This window comes from Eubalaena glacialis, chromosome 10 (assembly GCF_028564815.1).
Source record: "Eubalaena glacialis isolate mEubGla1 chromosome 10, mEubGla1.1.hap2.+ XY, whole genome shotgun sequence".
NCBI classification, from domain to species: Eukaryota; Metazoa; Chordata; class Mammalia; order Artiodactyla; family Balaenidae; genus Eubalaena; species Eubalaena glacialis.
The window spans coordinates 44,229,399-44,250,066 of NC_083725.1; the positions used below are offsets into that span (position 1 = coordinate 44,229,399).

The 20,668-nt window shown below is 36.4% G+C and overlaps 2 protein-coding genes across 4 annotated transcripts in view; both read right to left on the bottom strand.

The window, feature by feature from the left end:
• The window catches only part of CNTN5 (contactin 5), a 1,391,352-nt gene that overhangs the window by 159,686 nt on the left and 1,210,998 nt on the right, over positions 1-20,668 (bottom strand). The gene's annotated exons all lie outside the window — the stretch shown is intronic.
• Positions 18,989-20,017, bottom strand: LOC133100105 (ester hydrolase C11orf54 homolog). The gene is given in 1 exon segment (XM_061204031.1): positions 18,989-20,017. A coding segment is annotated over 1 exon segment (948 nt). The 3' UTR covers positions 18,989-19,069.

Sequence of the window (20,668 nt, forward strand, 5' to 3'; positions counted from 1 at the left end):
TCATTGGCTATTTTCACCTATTGCCTACAGGATGGTCTAACTTCTTACTCAGCATTTGAGGCTGGACGCAACCTATCTTGTCTCTCACTTCTCGTGGAAAACATACTCTCTGCAACTTTCTTCAAGTTGTTCCCCAATGAACTGCCAAAGTCTCCAAATTCTGTGTCACACGTTAAAGCCTTGTTCAAGTCTTGTCTCTTTCAGAGAGGCTTAACTGACCACAAGGACTGGCTACATCATTTTTGGGTCTCAGTGCGAATTGAAAATATGAATTCCTGTGTACAAAAATTATTCAGAATTTCAAAAGACTGACAGCCAAGCTTTACACCAAGTACACGATCCTTCTCAGTGTTGGGCGCTGGGTGACCACACAGCACACCCGTGAAGTTTGCCCCACTGAACTCTCCAGTCCACACTGATCTCCTGGAACATGTATGCACATTCTAGGCAATGGTGCTCTTTGGAATAAATATCAAAGGAAAAATGCATCTCTTTATAAATTATAAAACACCTATCCTTTCCTACCTTAATGTCTTTACCTTCTCTTTTATTCTTCATTGACTTGCGATCTTTTCTCTCAATGCATTTTAGCATGAAAGAATAAGAATAGTTAGATTATATCTTCTTAAGGCTTGTGTTAAAAAACAGTGATTAACTTTATGCTTTATACTGAATATTTGTTGTAAGCCTATCCAGACATTAGCATATTTATGCATTATTCCATCCAAATATTCTTTTTACTTTTTTCTTACATCTCCAGTACAAGCACAAAGCTCACTGATACACCTCTGTCGGCTTCAATCTGTTTGGTATGTTGGTGACAAACAAGGAGACAGCATCTTATGCTTCGAAGAATGGAGATGGGGACTCCGTCTAAACTTTACAGTCCTAGAGCTGGAAGGGACCATGGAGGGACTCTCATCCTCACTTTGAAGTTGGCAGTTTTTTAAGTGCCATGGCAGACCAGTTTTCTTTAAGAGAATTCTAGGCAAGAGTGGTACTTAAACTCACATTATTAATATTATGAGAAAATCATTCTTAGTGATTGTATGACAGATCAATTTTTTCATGGAATCTCTTCAGTAATAATATTTTATAATCTGAATAACACCTGGTCCATAGGTTGGCTCAATGAGGCACCACTGGTAGAGGTAAAAAGATGTTAACAATCATGGCAGTAATCAATGTTTTTCCCTAAGAGTGAATTACACCATTGTCTAGGAATAGAATAATCTTACTGTCTTTCACTGTTTATGCTTTTTAAATTACCTCCATTGATGTTACATAAAGATGATACAACTAGTTAGAAAAAAATTTTGTTCCTCCATGCATTAGCTTGTGCTTTGTAAACAGCTAGTAATGATCTGACCACCAGGAAAGCTCTAGAATAATAACATTTTACAATAGCTATACATTTATTTTATGAGAGCTCATAGCATATGCACAGTTAAAGTTGTTCATTCATTCATATAACAATCATTTGTTAGAGTGTCTAATTTGTCTAAACAGGAAACTGAAAACACTTGGCACCTTTGATGTTAGGCCCTTGTCCTTTGCTCATAGAAAATATGGCTGAGATTTGACCCAACCTATGGATTCTTCTCAACGCAGTGTTTCAGTTGACTGGAGTTGGTACAAGAGATGAAATCTGTCGTATCTGATCTGCACATGTCACAAGATAAGAGATAAATTGTGCCTTTGAGAAACTCACAATGCAATGTGGGAGGTACACAATTAGCTCTAATGCAATGTGATGTGTTAAAATAAATAATAGGACAAAAATATCATTGCAGAAAAAATTGATTTTAGTGTGCAAAGAAAAATAACAAATCATCTGGTTCAACCAATTCCTATAGCAGTTGAGAAGACTGAGGGCTAAAGAGTGTAGGTGACTTGTTCAAGGGCAAGTTAAGCATGAGGGCTGAAGTAGAGCCTTGGGCACTTGACTCTTAGTCAAGTGTTCTTTCCACTCTACTATTGTGCCTATGAAACAAATTCTTGTTCTACTTAAACTTGCAGGTAATTTGATTCACTTGTACAAGTTGAAGCACAGTTTGGCGAGCTTACCAAAATAAAATGCTTTCAGTATATGGTAACAACCACAAAACTATTATTAGAAATTAACTCTCCAAATAAACCATAGAATGATCGGAGAGCTCATGTTTTTAAGACTGCTCTTTATCGGCCATATCCAAACATGAAATGTTGCATCTTCCCTTGAAATGCCAGAATCACCTTTCTGATAACACGCATGACCCATTAGCTTCATTTACCCATGCCATCATTCAACTTTTCTGTGACTTTTAATCCAGCATTGAGAGAATTTTCTGTGTGTGACCCACAACTGGTATGTTTTCTTTTAGCCATGTGTAGTTTGTAGTGACACAGCTTTAGCTAAAGAAGAATTTACCAAATTTGACTTCCTAACTTAAGTGCATAATTTAGAGGGAGCAATATTTTACTGATATTTCAACGTGTCTGTTCTCTCTTTTCTAGTACTGTCCTATTTTATATTTATTTTTGAAGTTAACACTATTTTGTTACACCATCATATAACGGCTTCCAGGATGAATTGTGTTTTATTTTGCTACTGATTTTTACATTGTGGAATAGTCAGTGTCTACACACAAGTCTAGTCCCATCCTGGCTATGGAAAAGAGTGCTCAGACACCCATCTGGAGGTTTTCTATTTCTTCCCTGAAATCACAGAGCCCAGGCAGGCAGAATATGGTAGCTCTCATCTCACCCATCAGTTAGGGCCAGTATTGATCTGATATTCTTATAAAATCTCAAAGTCTTAGGAATGTGGTAGACCACTCTGTGTTTCATTGATTTTGCATAGAACTATACGAATGGGTCCGGAATGAGGCCAGTTTGTTTGTGTGCCTCTATTTTACTTAGGACTCTTAGATGCCAGCAATTTATCACCCTGGGTCCCTGGAATCCTGAGGGAAGGACAGAGGCTAATGCTGAGTCTAGAAGACTCATTTGGCTACCCTGGCTGAAGGCTCAGCCACTGTGGAACAGATTCAAGTCATCCTCAGTGTTACCTACCTGATTTCATGAGCCACAAAATTGTAAGCAGAGCCAAATGGTTGTCATTTTCCAACACTAAGTTTTGGAGTGGCTTGTGGTACAGCAGTAAATAATCATAAAATAATTGGGTACCTAGAAGTGGGGTGCTGACATAACTAAAGTCTAAACATGTGGCACTGGCTTTGGGGTTCTAGTGCAGAGGCTTGGAAGGCCATGAGGACATTATTACTGAGAGCTGGAAGGATCTCAAGGAGACTATTGGTAAGGGCTTGAGGAACAGTGAAGAAACTTTCTGGAGAGTGGAGAAAAGGAGATGAGCTGAAAGAGAGAAATGCTCATTTCTCAAGCAGAATATAGAAGAAATCTAAAGGAGCTGAGGCTCCAGATGGAAAACAGAAAGACTCTTCAGCTTTAGTCGTGCCAAGTGGTAACAGACTAGTAAAGTAAGAAATGGCCTTGGAAAACATCAAATCCAGGATGCTACCAAATAAAACATATTCCCAGGGTAAAGGTCCCAAGTGTGTGGCTAAAAGATACTTTATTTGCACTGGAATATTACAGGCATTTTTCCAGAGGAACCAGACCCTCTGGCCAAGATAGGGAAGAATTCAAAGAAACTGTTAATGGGAGCTGAGAAAGCATTGAGAAGATCATAATTGGAGGATGGAGGAAAAGGTAAGTGAGTTATGAATTGGCAGAAAAATTAGCAAAACCCTTGCCTGCGGTTATGCGGAAGATGAGCTCAGCGTATGTCTCATAGAGGTCTCTTTATATATATGAAAGAGTATGGTTTGCTATGGAAAAAGTGTGTTGACAGATGTTTTAAAAGCAAGAAAAATGACCATGAATGGTGGAGAAACTTTTATACCTAATTTTTTTGCAAAAATATAATATTCCACATGGAATAATTACTTTTATATAAGAATTTCTAAAGATATATTTTCCAGTTAAATATGTTTCAAGTTTATCCTAAAAATTCAAGTTTTTTTCTCATTTTATTTGCAATATTAGTAAATATTTTAACAAGTACAATCTTCAAGAAGTAGATGTATTATTTCAACTATGGGCTTTATGACCAAATACTAAGTATTCTTTTGCCAAGGCTAACTTGATAGTTGCTAATGCTTAGGAACAAGTTTCTGAGTCAAAAAGTACCCCACTGCAAAAGAAGGAAACTTGGGTCACAGCATCCATTTAAGCACTGTCATTCACAGTCATGAAGATTCTCATCAACATCAAAAATACCTAGAATTTAGGGAATTCAAACACATCAATGTCAGAAAAGACTAACTATTCAAACTACTGCTCAGGTTGTGAGCAATCTTCCAATGAAGATTCAATCAGAAGAAGAATAGTTCAGTTGAAAGGAAAGGTCAAACTGAATAAATGTGTCAATCAGAAGCCAACTATGAAAAGTTCAAGGTCAAGGACTCTCGCAGTCAAATTCAACTGACATTTTGAAAGTGATTGAGACATTTTGATACAGAAAACTCATTTTTAATAAGTCTTTGTAATTTTATGAAAGAGAATTCACCAATTATTTAATGTATAAAAATCAGTTTACTCAGAGACTGAAAAATTGTCAGAGGCCATAGTCTATTACTTCCCCTCACTTTTCTGTAAATATATAATACTGCTTCTGATATTTCAAGGAAGAGTTACAAGACTCTTTCAAAGCTGCACATCTATGAATTGACTGCAACACCAATGATTATAAATGTACATATATTTTGTCCAAAGATTTCATATTGCTAGGGCTTGAATGGTTCATTATATGTGAAATATTTTGTGTGTGCTGTTTATACAAATTAAGGGATGCTGTGTCTTACCCAGAAAAAGGGCATTGTTCCATTCTATAAGATTATTATTGCTTTTAGAGAAAATCTTTATTAAGCTTTAGAGAAACCTTTTATCATTTATCAAGATATTATATATACAAATATATTCTTAGCCATAGGAAGAATTCTGATTTGAGATTATTTTTCCAGTTTGGAACCCTTTCTGAATTAAGAATTTTCAAATTCTAAGGACATCATCAGACTGAAATATCTTCCATAAATCAAGCAAGTATGCAATATTTAACAGAATAAAATGTGGTTTGGGGGCTATCAAAGCCCCCTCCTGAAAAAATGTTTAGTGTTCACTAAAACTTTTAAAGATGATTTCACTGTTATCAGCTAGCATATCTGAAGAGTTTTTTGGGTTTTAATCTTTGACCATAACCTTTAAAAATAATAGAACTTTAGAATTAGATAGGAACATTAGGAGTCATCTACTCTAACCTCTTCACTTTGACGATAAGGGCTCAGAAAGGTGACATGAATCATTCAAGGTATTACAGCTAAGTAGGGACAAAGCTGGGCCCACACCAGATCTAGTAATCTTTTACCATATAATGATGTCACTCAGTAGTGTACTTTGACATTATATCATTTATGAGAAAAACTTCTGGCAGCATCTATTTAAATTAAAAATAGTTTTGTTCTTTTACCCTGCAATCTATTCCTGAGAATCTATCCCAAAGAAAGGAAATTATTAACACCCAAGAATGCAGATATTCAGAGATGTTTTCTGTAGTATTGTTCATTAATCTCTCAAAACAGGAAACAGAGTTAATATTTACTAACAGGGCAATGGCTAAATTGAGGTATAGTCATATACTTATTATGTACCCATTGAAAAGAATGAATTAGAGATATATCATGTGACATGGAAGAATTAAGATAATAATGAGATGCAAAAAAATAGGTAAAGTATGTTTCAATATTTTAAAAAATAATCACAAAAATATCCCTCCACATATGTAAATCTAACTAGGATTACAGTAGGACTGAGGAAAATATAGAAGGACATATATAGAACATTAAAAAGCTTAACTAAGTGTGATAAATGCTTTCATGGGAGGATAAAAGCAGGGGAAAGTCATCCTAATAAAAGCAGCATGCATGATGTAATCTCACTTGTGTAACATGTGTACCTGTGTATGCTTGAAGAGATGCATGGAAACATGATTACAAAAATTAATGGTGATTACCTTAAGGTAGTATGATTCCAAGGGATTTTTATTCTCTTCTTTCTAGTTTTAGTATGTTTAAATGATCTATAATAAGCTTCTATTATTTATATAAGTAGAAAAAAACTCTACTTTCATTGTGGTGAAAAAATGAAAAACTGACTTTGATTTAGAGCTGAAAGGTATTGTTACCATGGAGAAACACCAAGCCAAGTGTTTATCATCAATTGCAGATATTATAAACAAATCAGCTTGTGTGGCTTAAACAATCCATGCCTGATAAGCAGATCTTCCCACACAAGTGAAGATTGCATTTCTGTTTCTAACTACAGATAGCCCTTTAGAACTCATTCTCTTTATGATTATGCATCTCTGACATGTGGTCCTCTCAAGGCATCTATTAACAAAGAGTCTTAATATTTCCTTATGCTGAATGTCAGACTGATTTAGCACTGCAGTTGTATGTTAGCAATCAATAGCTGCATTCTGTTTGTCATCACGTGATATGTTGTTCTTCATATATTCTTTTTTTTTTAACATCTTTATTGCAGTATAATTGCTTTACAATGGTGTGTTAGTTTCTGCTTTATAACAAAGTGAATCAGCTATACATATACATATATCCCCATATCTCCTCCCTCTTGCATCTCCCTCCCACCCTCCCTTTCCCACCCCTCTAGGTGGTCACAAAGCACCGAGCTGATCTCCCTGTGCTATGTGGCTGCTTCCCACTAGCTATCTATTTTACATTTGGTAGTGTATGCATGTCCATGCCACTCTCTCACTTCGACCCAGCTTACCCTTCCACCTCCCCTTGTCCTCAAGTACATTCTCTATGTCTGCGTCTTTATTCCTGTCCTGCACCTAGGTTCTTCAGAACATTTTTGTGTTTGTTTTTTAGATTCCATATATATGTGTTAGCATACGGTATCTGTTTTTCTCTTTCTGACATACTTCACTCTGTATGACAGACTCCAGGTCCATCCACCTCACTACAAATAACACAATTTCGTTTCTTTATATGGCTGAGTAATATTCCATTGTATATATGTGCCACACCTTCTTTATCCATTCATGTGTCAATGGACACTCGGGTTGCTTCCATATTCTGATTATTGTAAATAGAGCTGCAATGAACATTGTGGTACATGACTCTTTTTGAATTATGGTTTTCTCAGGGTATATGCCCAGTAGTGGGATTGCTGGGTCGTATGATAGTTCTATTTTTAGTTTTTTAAGGAACCTCCATACTGCTCTCCATAGTGGCTGTATCAATTTACATTCCACCAACAGTGCAAGAGGGTTCTCTTTTCTCCACACTCGCTCCAGCATTTATCATTTGTAGATTTTTTGATGATGGCCATTCTGACTGGTGTGAGGTGATACCTCATTGTACTTTTGATTTGCATTTCTCTAATGATTAGTGATGATGAGCATCCATTCATGTGTTTATTGGCAATCTGTATATCTTCTTTGGAGAAATGTCTATTTAGGTCTTCTGCCCATTTTTGGATTGGGTTGTTTGTTTTTTTGATATTGAGCTGCATGAGCTGCTTGTAAATCTTGGAGATTAATCCTTTGTCAGTTGCTTCATTTGCAAATATTTTCTCCCATTCTGAGGCTTGTCTTTTTGTCTTGTTTATGGTTTCATTTGCTGTGGAAAAGCTTTTAAGTTTCATTAGGTCCTATTTATTTTTGTTTTTATTTCCATTACTCTAGGAGGTGGGTCAAAAAGATCTTGCTGTGATTTATGTCATAGAGTGTTCTGCCTAAGTTTTCCTCTAAGAGTTTTATAGTGTCTGGTCTTACATTTAGGTCTTTAAGCCATTTTGAGTTTATTTTTGTGTACGGTGTTAGGGAGTGTTCTAATATCATTCTTTTACATGTAGCTGTCCAGTTTTCTGAGCACCACTTATTGAAGAGGGTGTCTTTTCTCCATTGTATATTCTTGCCTCCTTTATCAAACATAAAGTGACCATATGTGTGTGAGTTTATCTCTGGTCTTTCTATTCTGTTCTATTGATCTATATTTCTTTTTTTGTGCCAGTACTATACTGTCTTGATTACTGTAGCTTTGTAGTATAGTCTGAAGTCAAGAAGCCTGATTCCTCCAGCTCCGTTTTTCTTTCTCAAGATTGCTTTGGCTATTCGGGGTCTTTTGTGTTTCCATACAAATTGTGAAATTTTTTGTTCTAGTTCTGTGAAAAATGTCATTGATAGTTTGATGAGGATTGCATTGAATCTGTAGATTGCTTCGGGTAGCATAGTCATTTTCACAATGTTGATTCTTCCAATACAAGAACAGGTATATCTCTCCAACTGTTTGTATCATCTTTAATTTCTTTCATCAGTGTCTTATAGTTTTCTGCATACAGGTCTTTTGTCTCCTTAGGTAGGTTTATTCCTAGGTATTTTATTCTTTTTGTTGCAATGGTAAATGGGAGTGTTTTCTTAATTTCACTTTCAGATTATTCATCATTAGTTTATAGGAATGCAAGAGATTTCTGTGCATTAATTTTGTATTCTGCTACTTTGCCAAATTCATTGATTAGCTCTAGTTGTTTTCTGATAGCACCTTTATGATTCTCTATGTATAGTATCATGTCATCTGCAAACACTGACAGCTTTATTTCTTCTTTTCTGATTTGGATTCCTTTTATTTCTTTTTCTTCTCTGATTGTTGTTGCTAAAACTTCCAAAACTATGTTGAATAATACTAGTGAGAGTGGACAACCTTGTGTTGTTCCTGATTTTAGAGGAAATGGTTTTAGTTTTTCACCATTGAGAATGATGTTGGCTGTGGGTTTGTCATATATGGCCTTTATTATGTTGAGGTTAGTTCCCTCTATGCCTACTTTCTGGAGGGTTTTTATCATAAATAGGTGTTGAATTTTGTCAAAAGCTTTCTCTGCATCTACTGAGATGATCATATGGTTTTTCTCCTTCAATTTGTTAATTTGGTTTATCACATTGTTTGAGTTGCATATATTGAAGAATCTTTGCATTCCTGGGATAAACCCCACTTGATCATGGTATATGATCCTTTTAATGTGCTGTTGGATTCTGTTTGCTAGTATTCTGTTGAGGATTTTTGCATCTATGTCCATCAGTGATATTGGCCTATAGTTTTCTTTCTTTGTGACACCATTGTCTGGTTTTGGTATCAGGCTGATTGTGGCCTCATAGAATGAGTTTGGGAGTGTTCCTCCCTCTGCTGTATTTTAGAAGAGTTTGAGAAGGATAGGTGTTAGCTCGTCTCTAAATGTTTGGTAGAATTTGCCAGTGAAGCCATCTGGTCCTGGGCTTTTGTTTGTTGGAAGATTTTTAATCACAGTCTCGATTTCAGTGCTTGTGATTGGTCTGTTTATATCTTCTATTCCTTCCTGGTTCAGTCTCGGAATGTTGTGCTTTTCTAAAAATTTGTCCATATCTTCCAGGTTTTCCATTTTATTTACATATAATTGCTTGCAGTAATCTCTCATGATCCTTTGTATTTCTGCAGTGTCAGTTGTTTCTTCTCCTTTTTCATTTCTAATCTTGTTGATTTGAGTCTTCTCCCTTTTTTTTTTTTTTTTTTTGATGAGTCTGGCTAATGGTTTACCAATTTTTTTTATCTACTCAAAGAACCAGCTTTTAGTTTTATTGATCTTGGCTATTGTTTCCTTCATTTGTTTTTCATTTATTTCTGACCTGAGCTTCATGATTTCTTTCCTTCTGCTAACTTTAGGGTTTTTTTTCTTTCTTTCTTTCTTTAATTGCTTTAGGTGTAAGGTTAGGTTGTTTATTTGAGATGTTTCTTGTTTCTTGAGGTAGGATTGTATTGCTATAAACTTCCCTCTTAGTACAGTTTTGCTGCATCCCATAGGCTTTGGGTCGTCGTGTTTTCTTTGTCATTTGTTTCTAAATATTCTTTGATTTCCTCTTTGATTTCTTCAGTGATCTCTTGGTTATTTAGTAGTGCATTGTGTAGTCTCCATGTGTTTGTATTTTTTACAGATTTTTTCATGTAACTGATATATAGTCTCATAGCGTTGTGGCCGGAAAAGATATTTGATATGATTTCAATTTTCTTGTATTTACCAAGGCTTAATTTGTGACCCAAGATATGATCTATCTTGGAGGATATTCCATGAGCACTTGAAAAGAAAGTGTATTCTGTTGTTTTTGGATTGAATGTCCTATAAATATCAATTAAGTCCATCTTGTTTAATGTGTCATTTAAAGCTTGTGTTTCCTTACTTATTTTCATTTTGGATGATCTGTCCATTGGTGAGGGTAGGGTGTTAATGTCCCCTACTATGTTTGTGTTACTGTTAATTTCCCCTTTTATGTGTTAGCATTTTCCTTATGTATTGAGATGCTCCTATGTGGGGAGCATAAATATTTACAATTGTTATATCTTCTTCTTGGATTGATCCCTTGGTCATTATGTATCCTTCATTGTGTCTTTTAATAGTCTTTATTTTAAAGTCTTTTTTGCCTGATATGAGAATTTCTACTGCAGCTTTCTTTTGATTTCCATTTGCATGGAATGTCTTTTGCCATCCCCTCACTTTCAGTCTGTACGTGTCCCTAGGTCTGAAGTGTGTCTCTTGTAGACAGCATATGTACGGGTCTTGTTTTTGTAACCATTCAGACAGTCTACGTCTTTTGGTTGGAGCATTCAATCCATTTACTTTTAATGTAGTTATCGATATGTATGTTCCTATTATCATTTTCTTAATTGTTTTGGGTTTGTTATTGTAGGTCTTCTCCTTCTCTTGTGTTTCCTGTCTAGAGAAATTCCTTTAGCATTTGTTGTAAAGCTGGTTTGGTGATGCTGGATTCTCTTAGCTTTTGCTTGTCTGTAAAGGTTTTCATTTCTCCATCGAATCTGAATGAGATCCTTGCTGGGTAGAGTAATCTTGGTTGTAAGTTTTTCCCTTTCAATACTTTAAGTATGTCCTGCCACTCCCTTCTGGCTTGCAGAATTTCTGCTGAAAGTTCAGCTGTTAACCTTATGGGGGTTCTCTTTTATGTTATTTGTTGTTTTTCCCTTGCTGCTTTTAATATTTTTTTCTTTTTATTTAATTTTTGGTAGTCTGATTAATATGTGTCTTGGCCTGTTTCTCCTTGGATTTATCCTGTATGGGACTCTCTGTGCTTACTGGACTTGATTGACTATTTCCTTTCCCATTTTAAGGAAGTTTTCTATAATCTCTTCAAATATTTTCTCAGTCCCTTTCTTTTTCTCTTCTTCTTCTGGGACCTGTATAATTCGGATGTTGGTGCATTTAATCTTGTTCCAGAGGTCTCTGAGAGTGCCCTCAATTCTTTTCATTCTTTTTTGTTTATTCTGCTCTGCAGTAGTTATTTCCACTATTTTACCTTCCATGTCACTTATCCATTCTTCTGCCTCAGTTATTCTGCTATTGATTCCTTCTAGAGAATTTTTAATTTCATTTATTGTGTTTTTCATTATTGTTTGTTTGCTCTTTAGTTCTTCTAGGTCCTTGTTAAACATTTCTTGTATTTTCTCCATTCTATTTCCAAGATTTTGGATCATCTTTACTATCATTACTCTGAATTCTCTTTCAGGTAGACTGCCTATTTCCTTTTCATTTGTTTGGTCTGGTGGGGTTTTACCTTGCTCCTTCATCTTCAGTGTGTTTCTCCGTCTTCACATTTTGCTTAACTTACCGTGCTTTTCGCAGGCTGCAGGTTCGTAGTTCCTGTAGTTTTTGGTGTCTGCCTGCAGTGGCTAAAGTTGGTTCAGTGGGTTGTGTAGGCTTCCTGGTGGAGTGGACTGGTCGCTGTGTTCTGGTGTTTGAAGCTGGATCTTGTTTTTCTGTTGAGCAGGACTGCATCTGGTGCTCTGTTTGGGGGCGTTTGTGACCTTATTATGATTTTAGGCAGCCTCTCTGCTAATGGGTAGGGTTGTGCTCCTGTCTTGCTAGTTGATTGGCATAGGGTGTCCAGCACTGTAACTTGCTGGTCATTGAATGGAGCTGGGTCTTTTAGCATTGAGATGGAGATCTCTGGGAGAGCTTTCACTGTTTGATATTATGTGGAGCCAGGAGGTCTCTGGTGGAGCAATGTCCTGCCCTTGGCTCTCCCACATCAGAGGCACAGGCTTGACACCCAGCTGGAGCATCAAGACCCTGTCAGCCACACGGCTCAGAAGAAAATGGAGAAAAAAAGAAAGAAAAAAATAATAAATAAAATAAAATAAAGTTATTAAAATAAAAAATTAAAAAATTAAAAAGAAAGAAAGAAGAGAGCAACCAAACCAAAAAAATCCAGCAATGGTAACAAGCTCTAACAACTATACTGAAAAAAAAAAAAAAAAGGACAGACAGAACCCTAGGACATATGGTAAAAACAAAGCTATACAGACAAAATCACACAAAGAAGCATAAACATACACATTCACAAAAAGAGAAAAAATATATATCTTTTTTTTAAAAAAAGGAAGAGAGCAACCAAATCAATAAACAAATCTACCAATGATAATAAACTCTAAATACTAAACTAAGGTAAACATAAAACCAGAAACGAATTAGATGCAGAAAGCAAACCCCAAGTCTACAGTTGCTCTCAAATTCTAGTGCCTCAATTTTGGGATGATTTGTTGTCTATTCAGGTATTCCATAGATGCAGGGTACATTAAGTTGATTGTGGAGATTTAATCCGCTGCTCCTGAGGCTGCTGGGAGAAATTTTCCTTTCTCTTCTTTGTTAGCACATCTCCTGGGGTTCAGCTTTGGATTTGTTCCCTCCTTTATGTGTAGGTCACCTGAGGGTGTTTGTTCTTTGCTCAGACAGTACGGGGTTAAAGTAGCAGCTGATTAGGGTGCTCTGACTCACTCAGGCCGGGGGGAGGAGGAGTACGGAATGAGGGGCAAGCCTGAGGCAGCAGAGGCCAGCGTGACATTGCAACAGCCTGAGCCATGTTGTGTGTTCTCCCGGGGAAGTTTTCCCTGGATCACGGGACCCTGGCAGTGGCGGGCTGCACTGGCTCCTGGGAGCGGAGGTGTGGATAGTGATCTGTGTTTGCACACAGGCTTCTTGGTGGCTGCAGCAGCAGCCTTAGCATTTCATGCCCGTCTCTGGTGTCCACGCTGATAGCTGCAGCTTGCACCTCTCTCTGGAGCTCATTTAGGCAGTGGTCTGAATCCCCTCTCCTCACACACGAAACAATGGTCTCTTGACTCTTAGGCAGTTCCAGACTTTTTCCCGGACTCCCTCTGGGCCAGCTGTGGTGCACTAGCCCCCTTCAGGCTGTGTTCATGCAGCCAACTCTGGTCCTCTCCCTGGGATCTGACCTCCGAAGCCTAGGCCTCAGCTCTCAGCCCCGACCTGCCCTGGCGGGTGAGGAGCAGACAAGCTTCTCGAGCTGGTGAGTGCTGGTCGGCACTGATCCTCTGTGTAGAAATCTCTCCGCTTTTCCCTCTGCACCTTTATTGCTGCCCTCTCCTCCGTGGCTCTGAAGCTTCCCCCCCCACCCACTCCCTGTCTCCACCAGTGAAGGAGCTTCCTAGTGTGTGGAAACTTTTCCACCTTTACAGCTCCCTCCCAGAGGTGCGAGTCCTTTCCCTATTCTTTTGTCTCTGTTTTTTCTTTTTTCTTTTGCCTTACCCAGGTACGTGGGTGGTTTCTTGCCTTTTGGGAAGTCTGAGGTCTTCTGCCAGCATTCAGTAGGTGTCCTGTAGGAGTTGCTCCACATGTAGATGTATTTCTGATGTATTTGTGGAGAGGAAGGTGATCTCCACATCTTACTCCTCCACTATCTTGAATGTCTCTCCATATATTCTTTTAAAGTCTCTTTGCAAAGGTCATATTTTAGTTAATCTTGGGGCAAGTTGCTTCAGTGTTTTCTTGCTGTTATCTGTTCTCCATGCCTGCTCAATCCAGCATAACTGAGTAAAGGCACACAACAGCATTCCAAAGCTCAAAAACATATTACTTGTTTTAACATTAAGAATTATTGGTGGGTTACGTTGATGACACAGTAAATGTAAAGCTTATGATGCTAGATGAGACCTCAATGACTGATTAAGAACTTCTAGATGGGTAGAAGATGACATTTTATAACAGCTTACTAAGGTCTTCAGATTTAACTAGAGCTTGATGTCATTAGGATGTTACAAGCTGATAGTCTTTATTTTCGGCTTAGTCAAGCACATTTTATTATGTATCAATGACATAGAAATATTTCATTATATTTCTTTAAATTTATCTTGGTTGCACATGGGATTTCTATACAGACCCATATAAAATCTATATTTGAATTATCTTTTGGTATATTAAGCCACGCAGTTGAGTTGATTTTTTAGGTCTTTTTGATTTCATACATTGACATTATAATCATGACAGATAAGAATTTCTTGGAGGATTTCCTGAAGGACTTTGACAGTATCCTTTGATGTTACCAGCTAAAAATCGACCTCATGGAAAATTAATTTTCTACCATTGTGTTCACAGGTGGAGCCTTTACCTTTGAGTTCAAGGACTTCAACAAATATGCCTAATACTCATTTAAAAACTTTGTCAAGTTTGCATGTCTTAATCAATATAGCTTAGTCATCTTTATTTTTATCTTCAAATGTCTTTTGGAAACTCCTAAAATCTTTTGAATTCTCAAGTCTAATATTTACTTGAAGAAAACACTCATATCCTACAATCTGTATCTTTTATTATACCTTAAAGCCACAGTTATAAGCACAGTAATAAATATAAATATGTTTCACAGGAAATATAATTACTGAATGTAGAAGTTGCAAATATGAATTTGGACTAATTTTTCACTTCTACTATTGTCCTTAGGTTAGTCTATTATTATCACAGATTTGTATGATAAACTCTTAATTTAATTTTAAATTGTGAACAGCTTCATAAGTCTGTCCATTCTCTCCAACAGTTTAACCTGCAGCAAAAGCAATGGTAATATAAAAACGATGCCACCATTCATTAATGAAAAACAGCTGGTATATGCTGGCTAAAAGAACCTATGAATTAATTTGGGTATGGAATATTCAGTGTATTTCATGTTAGCTTTAGATATATCCACAATCTCTTTTCAGCAGTTCATAAATAAATATATCTGCTTTTGTTCCTATCAAATATAACTGAAGCACAGAAATCAGTAGAACCAATATTTGGAAGAGACATTTAACATGGATTATGTTAGGATAGATGAAGTAGCAAATATTATAATTGTCCTCAGAATATGCTACTTTTTTCTGAAATACGATTTAATTCATTTATTCTTTAATTAAAAATTAATGTTTCTCTGTTAATTTTTTTCTTTATAACTGCTGCCAATTTTCTACTAACAAGTGAAGTGATTAATATTTCCTAACATTTAAAAAAAGAGAACACTAACCATATAAAATGGAAAAATAACCAGATCAAGTGCTTTAACTGACTTAATTTTTAAAAAAAGGGGTCAATTCAAATAGTGACCGGTTAATTTAGTCAGCAGTTGACCTAGTTTGTGTTGCTAGTGACAGCACATATTGAGTTTTAGTGTTGTGCAAATTACTATTTTTCCAAATGCTCTTTTTTCCCCCTACTTAACACCACATGTATAATCTAGCTTCTGGTTTAGTCTTAAAAATACCATAACTGAAATTAAGGATCATTTTGCACTGTTTAGACTGTGTGGTAGATTGTTGCAGTAATGGTCCCAAAATTTTTCATGCCTTTCTGGATTCATACCCTTGGGGAACCCCCTCCCACATTCATTGTGACTCACGAAGTGAATTGCATTGGTCAATGAGACCTTAGCAAACATGGAACAAACAGGTGACTGCAATGTGTGTGTGCATTGGAGATTGCTAATTTGGAGCCCTATTACAACCACACAGCATGGCCTAGGTGAGCCTGCTGAAGGATGAGAGACCACTTAGAGCAGAGACAACCATCCTAGCTGCCACCTCCCCAAACAGCTTCTAGTTGACCTGATAGCTGACTGCAAACTCATTAAGGAGCCAAGCTGAGACCAGCAGAAAAAACAACCATGTCCAGCTCAAATTATTGATCCATAGAATTGGATCATACATTTTGTAGAATTGGTTTTGCAGCAAAAGCTAACTAAAACAAAATTAGAATCATAATTGAATGAGATTTTTTGGGTCCTGGGATGAGGGTTGCAAATTAGAGAAATGTAAAAAAATTGTGGCCAGAGGACAGATGGAGGTAAATTGCAAAAATGGCCTCAGTACTTTGTGGATCCCACCCGCCACAGGGAATTTCCCCCTGCTTTGAATCTGGTATGGCCTTATGACTTGTTTTCACCAATAGAATGTGACAGAAGTGATATTGAGCAAGGTCTGAGCCTAAACCTAAGGGATCATGATGCTTCTGCTCTCGGATTTGGAACCCTGAGGTTTCCATATGAACAAGCCTGGGCTAGCCTGGTGGATGATGAGAAACACATGGCCCATTTGACTCTGTAGCCCCAGCCAACAGCCAGCTGATCCCCCATATTAGTGCCTCGAACTTGGCTGGCAGCTGACTACAGATGCATGAGTAAGTCTTTCCAAGACCAGCAGATGAACTCCAGCTGAGTCCAGCCCGATTTGCCAACCCATAGAACCATGAGCTAAATAAATGATGCTTTGAAACCACTAAGTTTTGGGGTGGTTTGTTTTGCAGCAAAAACTAACTTATACAGACTGTTTGTTTAGTGGTCACCTCTATACATTCAGAATAACTACGCCTTAATTCTTTTTTCTTTTATTAATTTTTATTGGAGTATAGTTGCTTTACAATGTTGTGTTAGTCTACTCCTTAATTCTTTACCTATAGTTATTCACAGGAACAAAAGGAGACGTGCAAAAAGTATTCATTGATATTTAAACTGTGAAATGTTCTTCTCTCTAAGATATTTATATCTCAACATATAAAATATAAAAGAAAAAAACCAGACCAATGGATTATTCCAGTCAGAATTTTGATATAAGATTAAACATGGTTAGAAACAGCAATGTGGGCAAAACCCAAAAAAACTTAGCTAAGAAAAATGATCCTTAATTTACTCTGCCTGATTATTCTTAAAGGCACATGGAAACATTCTTATTGAAATGCTTGCATCTCTCACACTAGCTAGTTATTTTAAACACCAGAGACATTGCAGTAGCCTGTTCAGAGTCATTACTGATGTGATAGGAACAGTGAGCAAAGCATGTCACTTCTAGTATTCCTTACTACTTAAGTGATGGATAATGGCAATTAGAGTGCAGGTTTCAGAAATGCTTTTAGGAAATACTACCACTATATTTAATAAGTACTTTAAAATAAATTTTGTCAGTATGCTATATTTGTTTGTGGGACTCTCAGCAATTAAAAAGGATAAAATGTAATATTTTATAGTTTTGGTTAGGCTTCTTGATATGAAATCCTTGAACTGTTTAGTACAGTGTTGTATCTTCACAATGTGTTCTAAATTATTTTAGCTAATTTTGCTTCAAAATGGTTAATTCTTTTGGTTTTATATATGGGTATGGTGTATAATGAAAAATGGTTTGATTTTAGGGTGATTTAAAAATAGAAAGGTTATTACCTTACCTTGTACTAGTTGATTGAATATCCTTCAGTAGTAAACTTAGTTGAATTCAATTGAACATTAATTCTTAAGAACTAGTTTTTCTGCCAATGACATACTTGGTTAACAATTCACATTTCTCCTCCAGAGTTTTTTTCCCTCAACAGCATAATGTCTCAATACTATAACATTTATCACATTCAAGAGTTGTTTGACACTGTCTAGATTGAGATTTCTAGAAGGGAGAGATCATGCTTTACTCAGCCATACATTCCCTGCCCTGATATTGTGCTGTATATACGACAAGTAACCATTAAGCTTTTGTAAAGTGAATAAATGTATTAAAACTTTTCCTGATACTGGTATATTTCTTTTTTTATGTGGTAATTTAGCAGATGAGCAAAGAAATGAGAAAGTAACTCTGTGTAAGAGTATAAAATTGTATTTGTTTATATAATAATTAATTTAGCAAATACTTTATTTAGCAACTAATCTACCTGACATGATGCCAGGCACTGGCAATGGTTAGCAAAATAGGTATGATTCTTGTTTCAAAAATATATAATGTAATTAAGGAAAAAATATGGAAGAAAGCAGAAATTCTGATTTTAGTCCCTGACTTTTTTTTTTTTTTTTTCTTGACAATTTATTATATGCTTAGTACTAAAAAGCTCCTAAATCAGTGTTGGCATTACAAGATTAGAGAGTTGTTTTTGGCTCATGATTATTATAGAAAAACACTGAGGAAAATTTCAATCATTACAATTGGTAAAGGTATAATTTTATATTTCATGAAGGATAGTAGTCATATTTAGTAATAGCCTCATTTATAAATTAAAGTATACTCACTTCGAGGTTGTATTTTGATGCTGTTTCTTTTCACTTCTCTTCTTGCAAATAACCAACAAGGCACAAACTGCTTCCAATTGACAGTCCAAACAAAGGAGGAATCATGGCTAACCGTCCGGTTGCTAATATTTGTTAAAGGCAAATTGCAAACTTCGGAGTATGGTTCAACATCACCAAAAGGAGTAAAGTTGCTCCCTCTGACCACCTTATTCCATGAAAAAAGTGTACTTTGACTTCTAAAATGGATTTTAAAAATTCAGTAGAAAGATTTAACAACTGTCAACATTTCCAGCACTGATTTTTCTAATACCCAGAAACATCCACTTAGCAGTTGTAAGACTAACTTGAAAAACTGAATATACAAATGTAAATTATTGCCATTAGCTAGTAGGAATCATCACTTGATTCTTAATCCTATTTATATTTAATTATAAACATAAGACTGAAGAACATCTCCATCATGTGTCTTTGTTCCCAATAATCCCTTTCAGATAGATCTGTGAAGTAATACAGAGCACAGTGTCGACATACCTTTCATTTCAAAGGCTGAAAAAAATAGGGCTTATTAAGTAGTGAGATCATTTCTATTAGGCTTTATATTAGTATCAATTAATGAGTTAATCAGTCAAACGAGTATCAGTTGATTTAATCTCGCCCAAATGAATGGGTCTCTGTTGGTTGATCAATGCGATAGAGAAACTCTGCAGGTAAGAAGTATCCAAGATACTCCACTATATCTGGGGTGGTGTCATAATGGTAGTGTCCACCTTCTCCATGATGACTAAAACAATGAGTGTTCTCCAACCGCAAATCAAACCCTGGGTCTCTGGAGATAAAAACTGGCAGACAAACCAAAGGAGCCTTCATCTCATAAAAACGTAACCATTTATTCACGTCTTCATCAGAGTTCAATGGGCAGGAAGAAAATTCTGCCGGCATAATATGAGTCTTCACTTTTCCCTTCTGAATCACGAAAGTACCTCCCATTCCTACAGGCTTATCTCCATAATGTTTTTCAAGAGTCTGTCTCATACAAGTCTCAAAGGTAAGTTTTCCAGTTCTTCTTTTGGCTTTCACCTCAATGACCTTTCCAGGTTGGCCTTCACTGGCAAAAAGATTAGCCAGCAATGCAAACCCAAAATCATGATATTTCTCACTGTATTTCTCAAGTAGGCACCCTCCATCTGCAGAGTTAACATGAGCAAAGTAACTTCCATTCACAGGAGGTTTATGTTCACTTTCTGTTTGAACAACTGGCATAAACTCAGAATTGAATCCAAGAGTCTGAAATGGGCCTGCTCCTGCTCCAAGAACAAAAGCTCCAGGAAGCTGGATTTCTTTTGCGATTTTATTTAGATCATAAACTTATTTTTTATTTACAAGAGGCAATAAGTAAGGCACACCTCCTACTTCTGCAATTCTAGTTTTCCCACAGATACCTTTTACAGGAAAGGTAAACAGCTCCTTGGTCAAGTTAGGGCAATCAACTACAGAGACCTGGACATCAGCAAAGTTATCCGTTAGCCCCTTCTGCAGAACTTCAACAAGCTCCTCTAGACTTGGCACATGAAAAGAATACTCAGCACAAGACATCTTCTTTCTCAAGTGTACAGGTGATGAGGTGTGCAAGCAGAGAGAGTTAAATAAAATGCCTAGCCCCTGACTTTTAAAACTACATTTTATTCTTACAGCTGCTCCTAGAATAACAAGCAGTATCCTGAAAAAAATCACATAGTGCTTCTCGGGGATTTATCTAAATGACACTGAATATTGAACACTATAATAGTTAATTTCTTTTTTATATACTGCACAGAAAGCGTCAAGCAACATGTAAATTTATGTAAAACACATATACTTATGCTAAGCAACAGTTTATCCCTGGATTTAATTTGAAGACATATAGCAGCTTTACTTTTGCTAAGAATATGTAACATGATATAATTGGAACCAAGAATAATCATGACCATTTATGTAACTTTCATAGGTGATATGGGAAGCTTTCTTTAAAATAGAATCACTACAGTACTATATTAGATGAGGTTTGCTATAACTGTAAGATCACCACTATTACTGGAATTTGGTAGACTTTTGTCTTTCATATTTTCGTCATCCTTAGTCTCTTCCTGGAATGTCTTTCCCCCTTCTACGTTCTCTCCCTGCTTTGCCTGCAATACTCTTTTTCTCCTTAAAGAATAGGCTTAGGTGTTATTTGGTTTAGGAAGTCTGCTCTTCTTCCACAGTTTG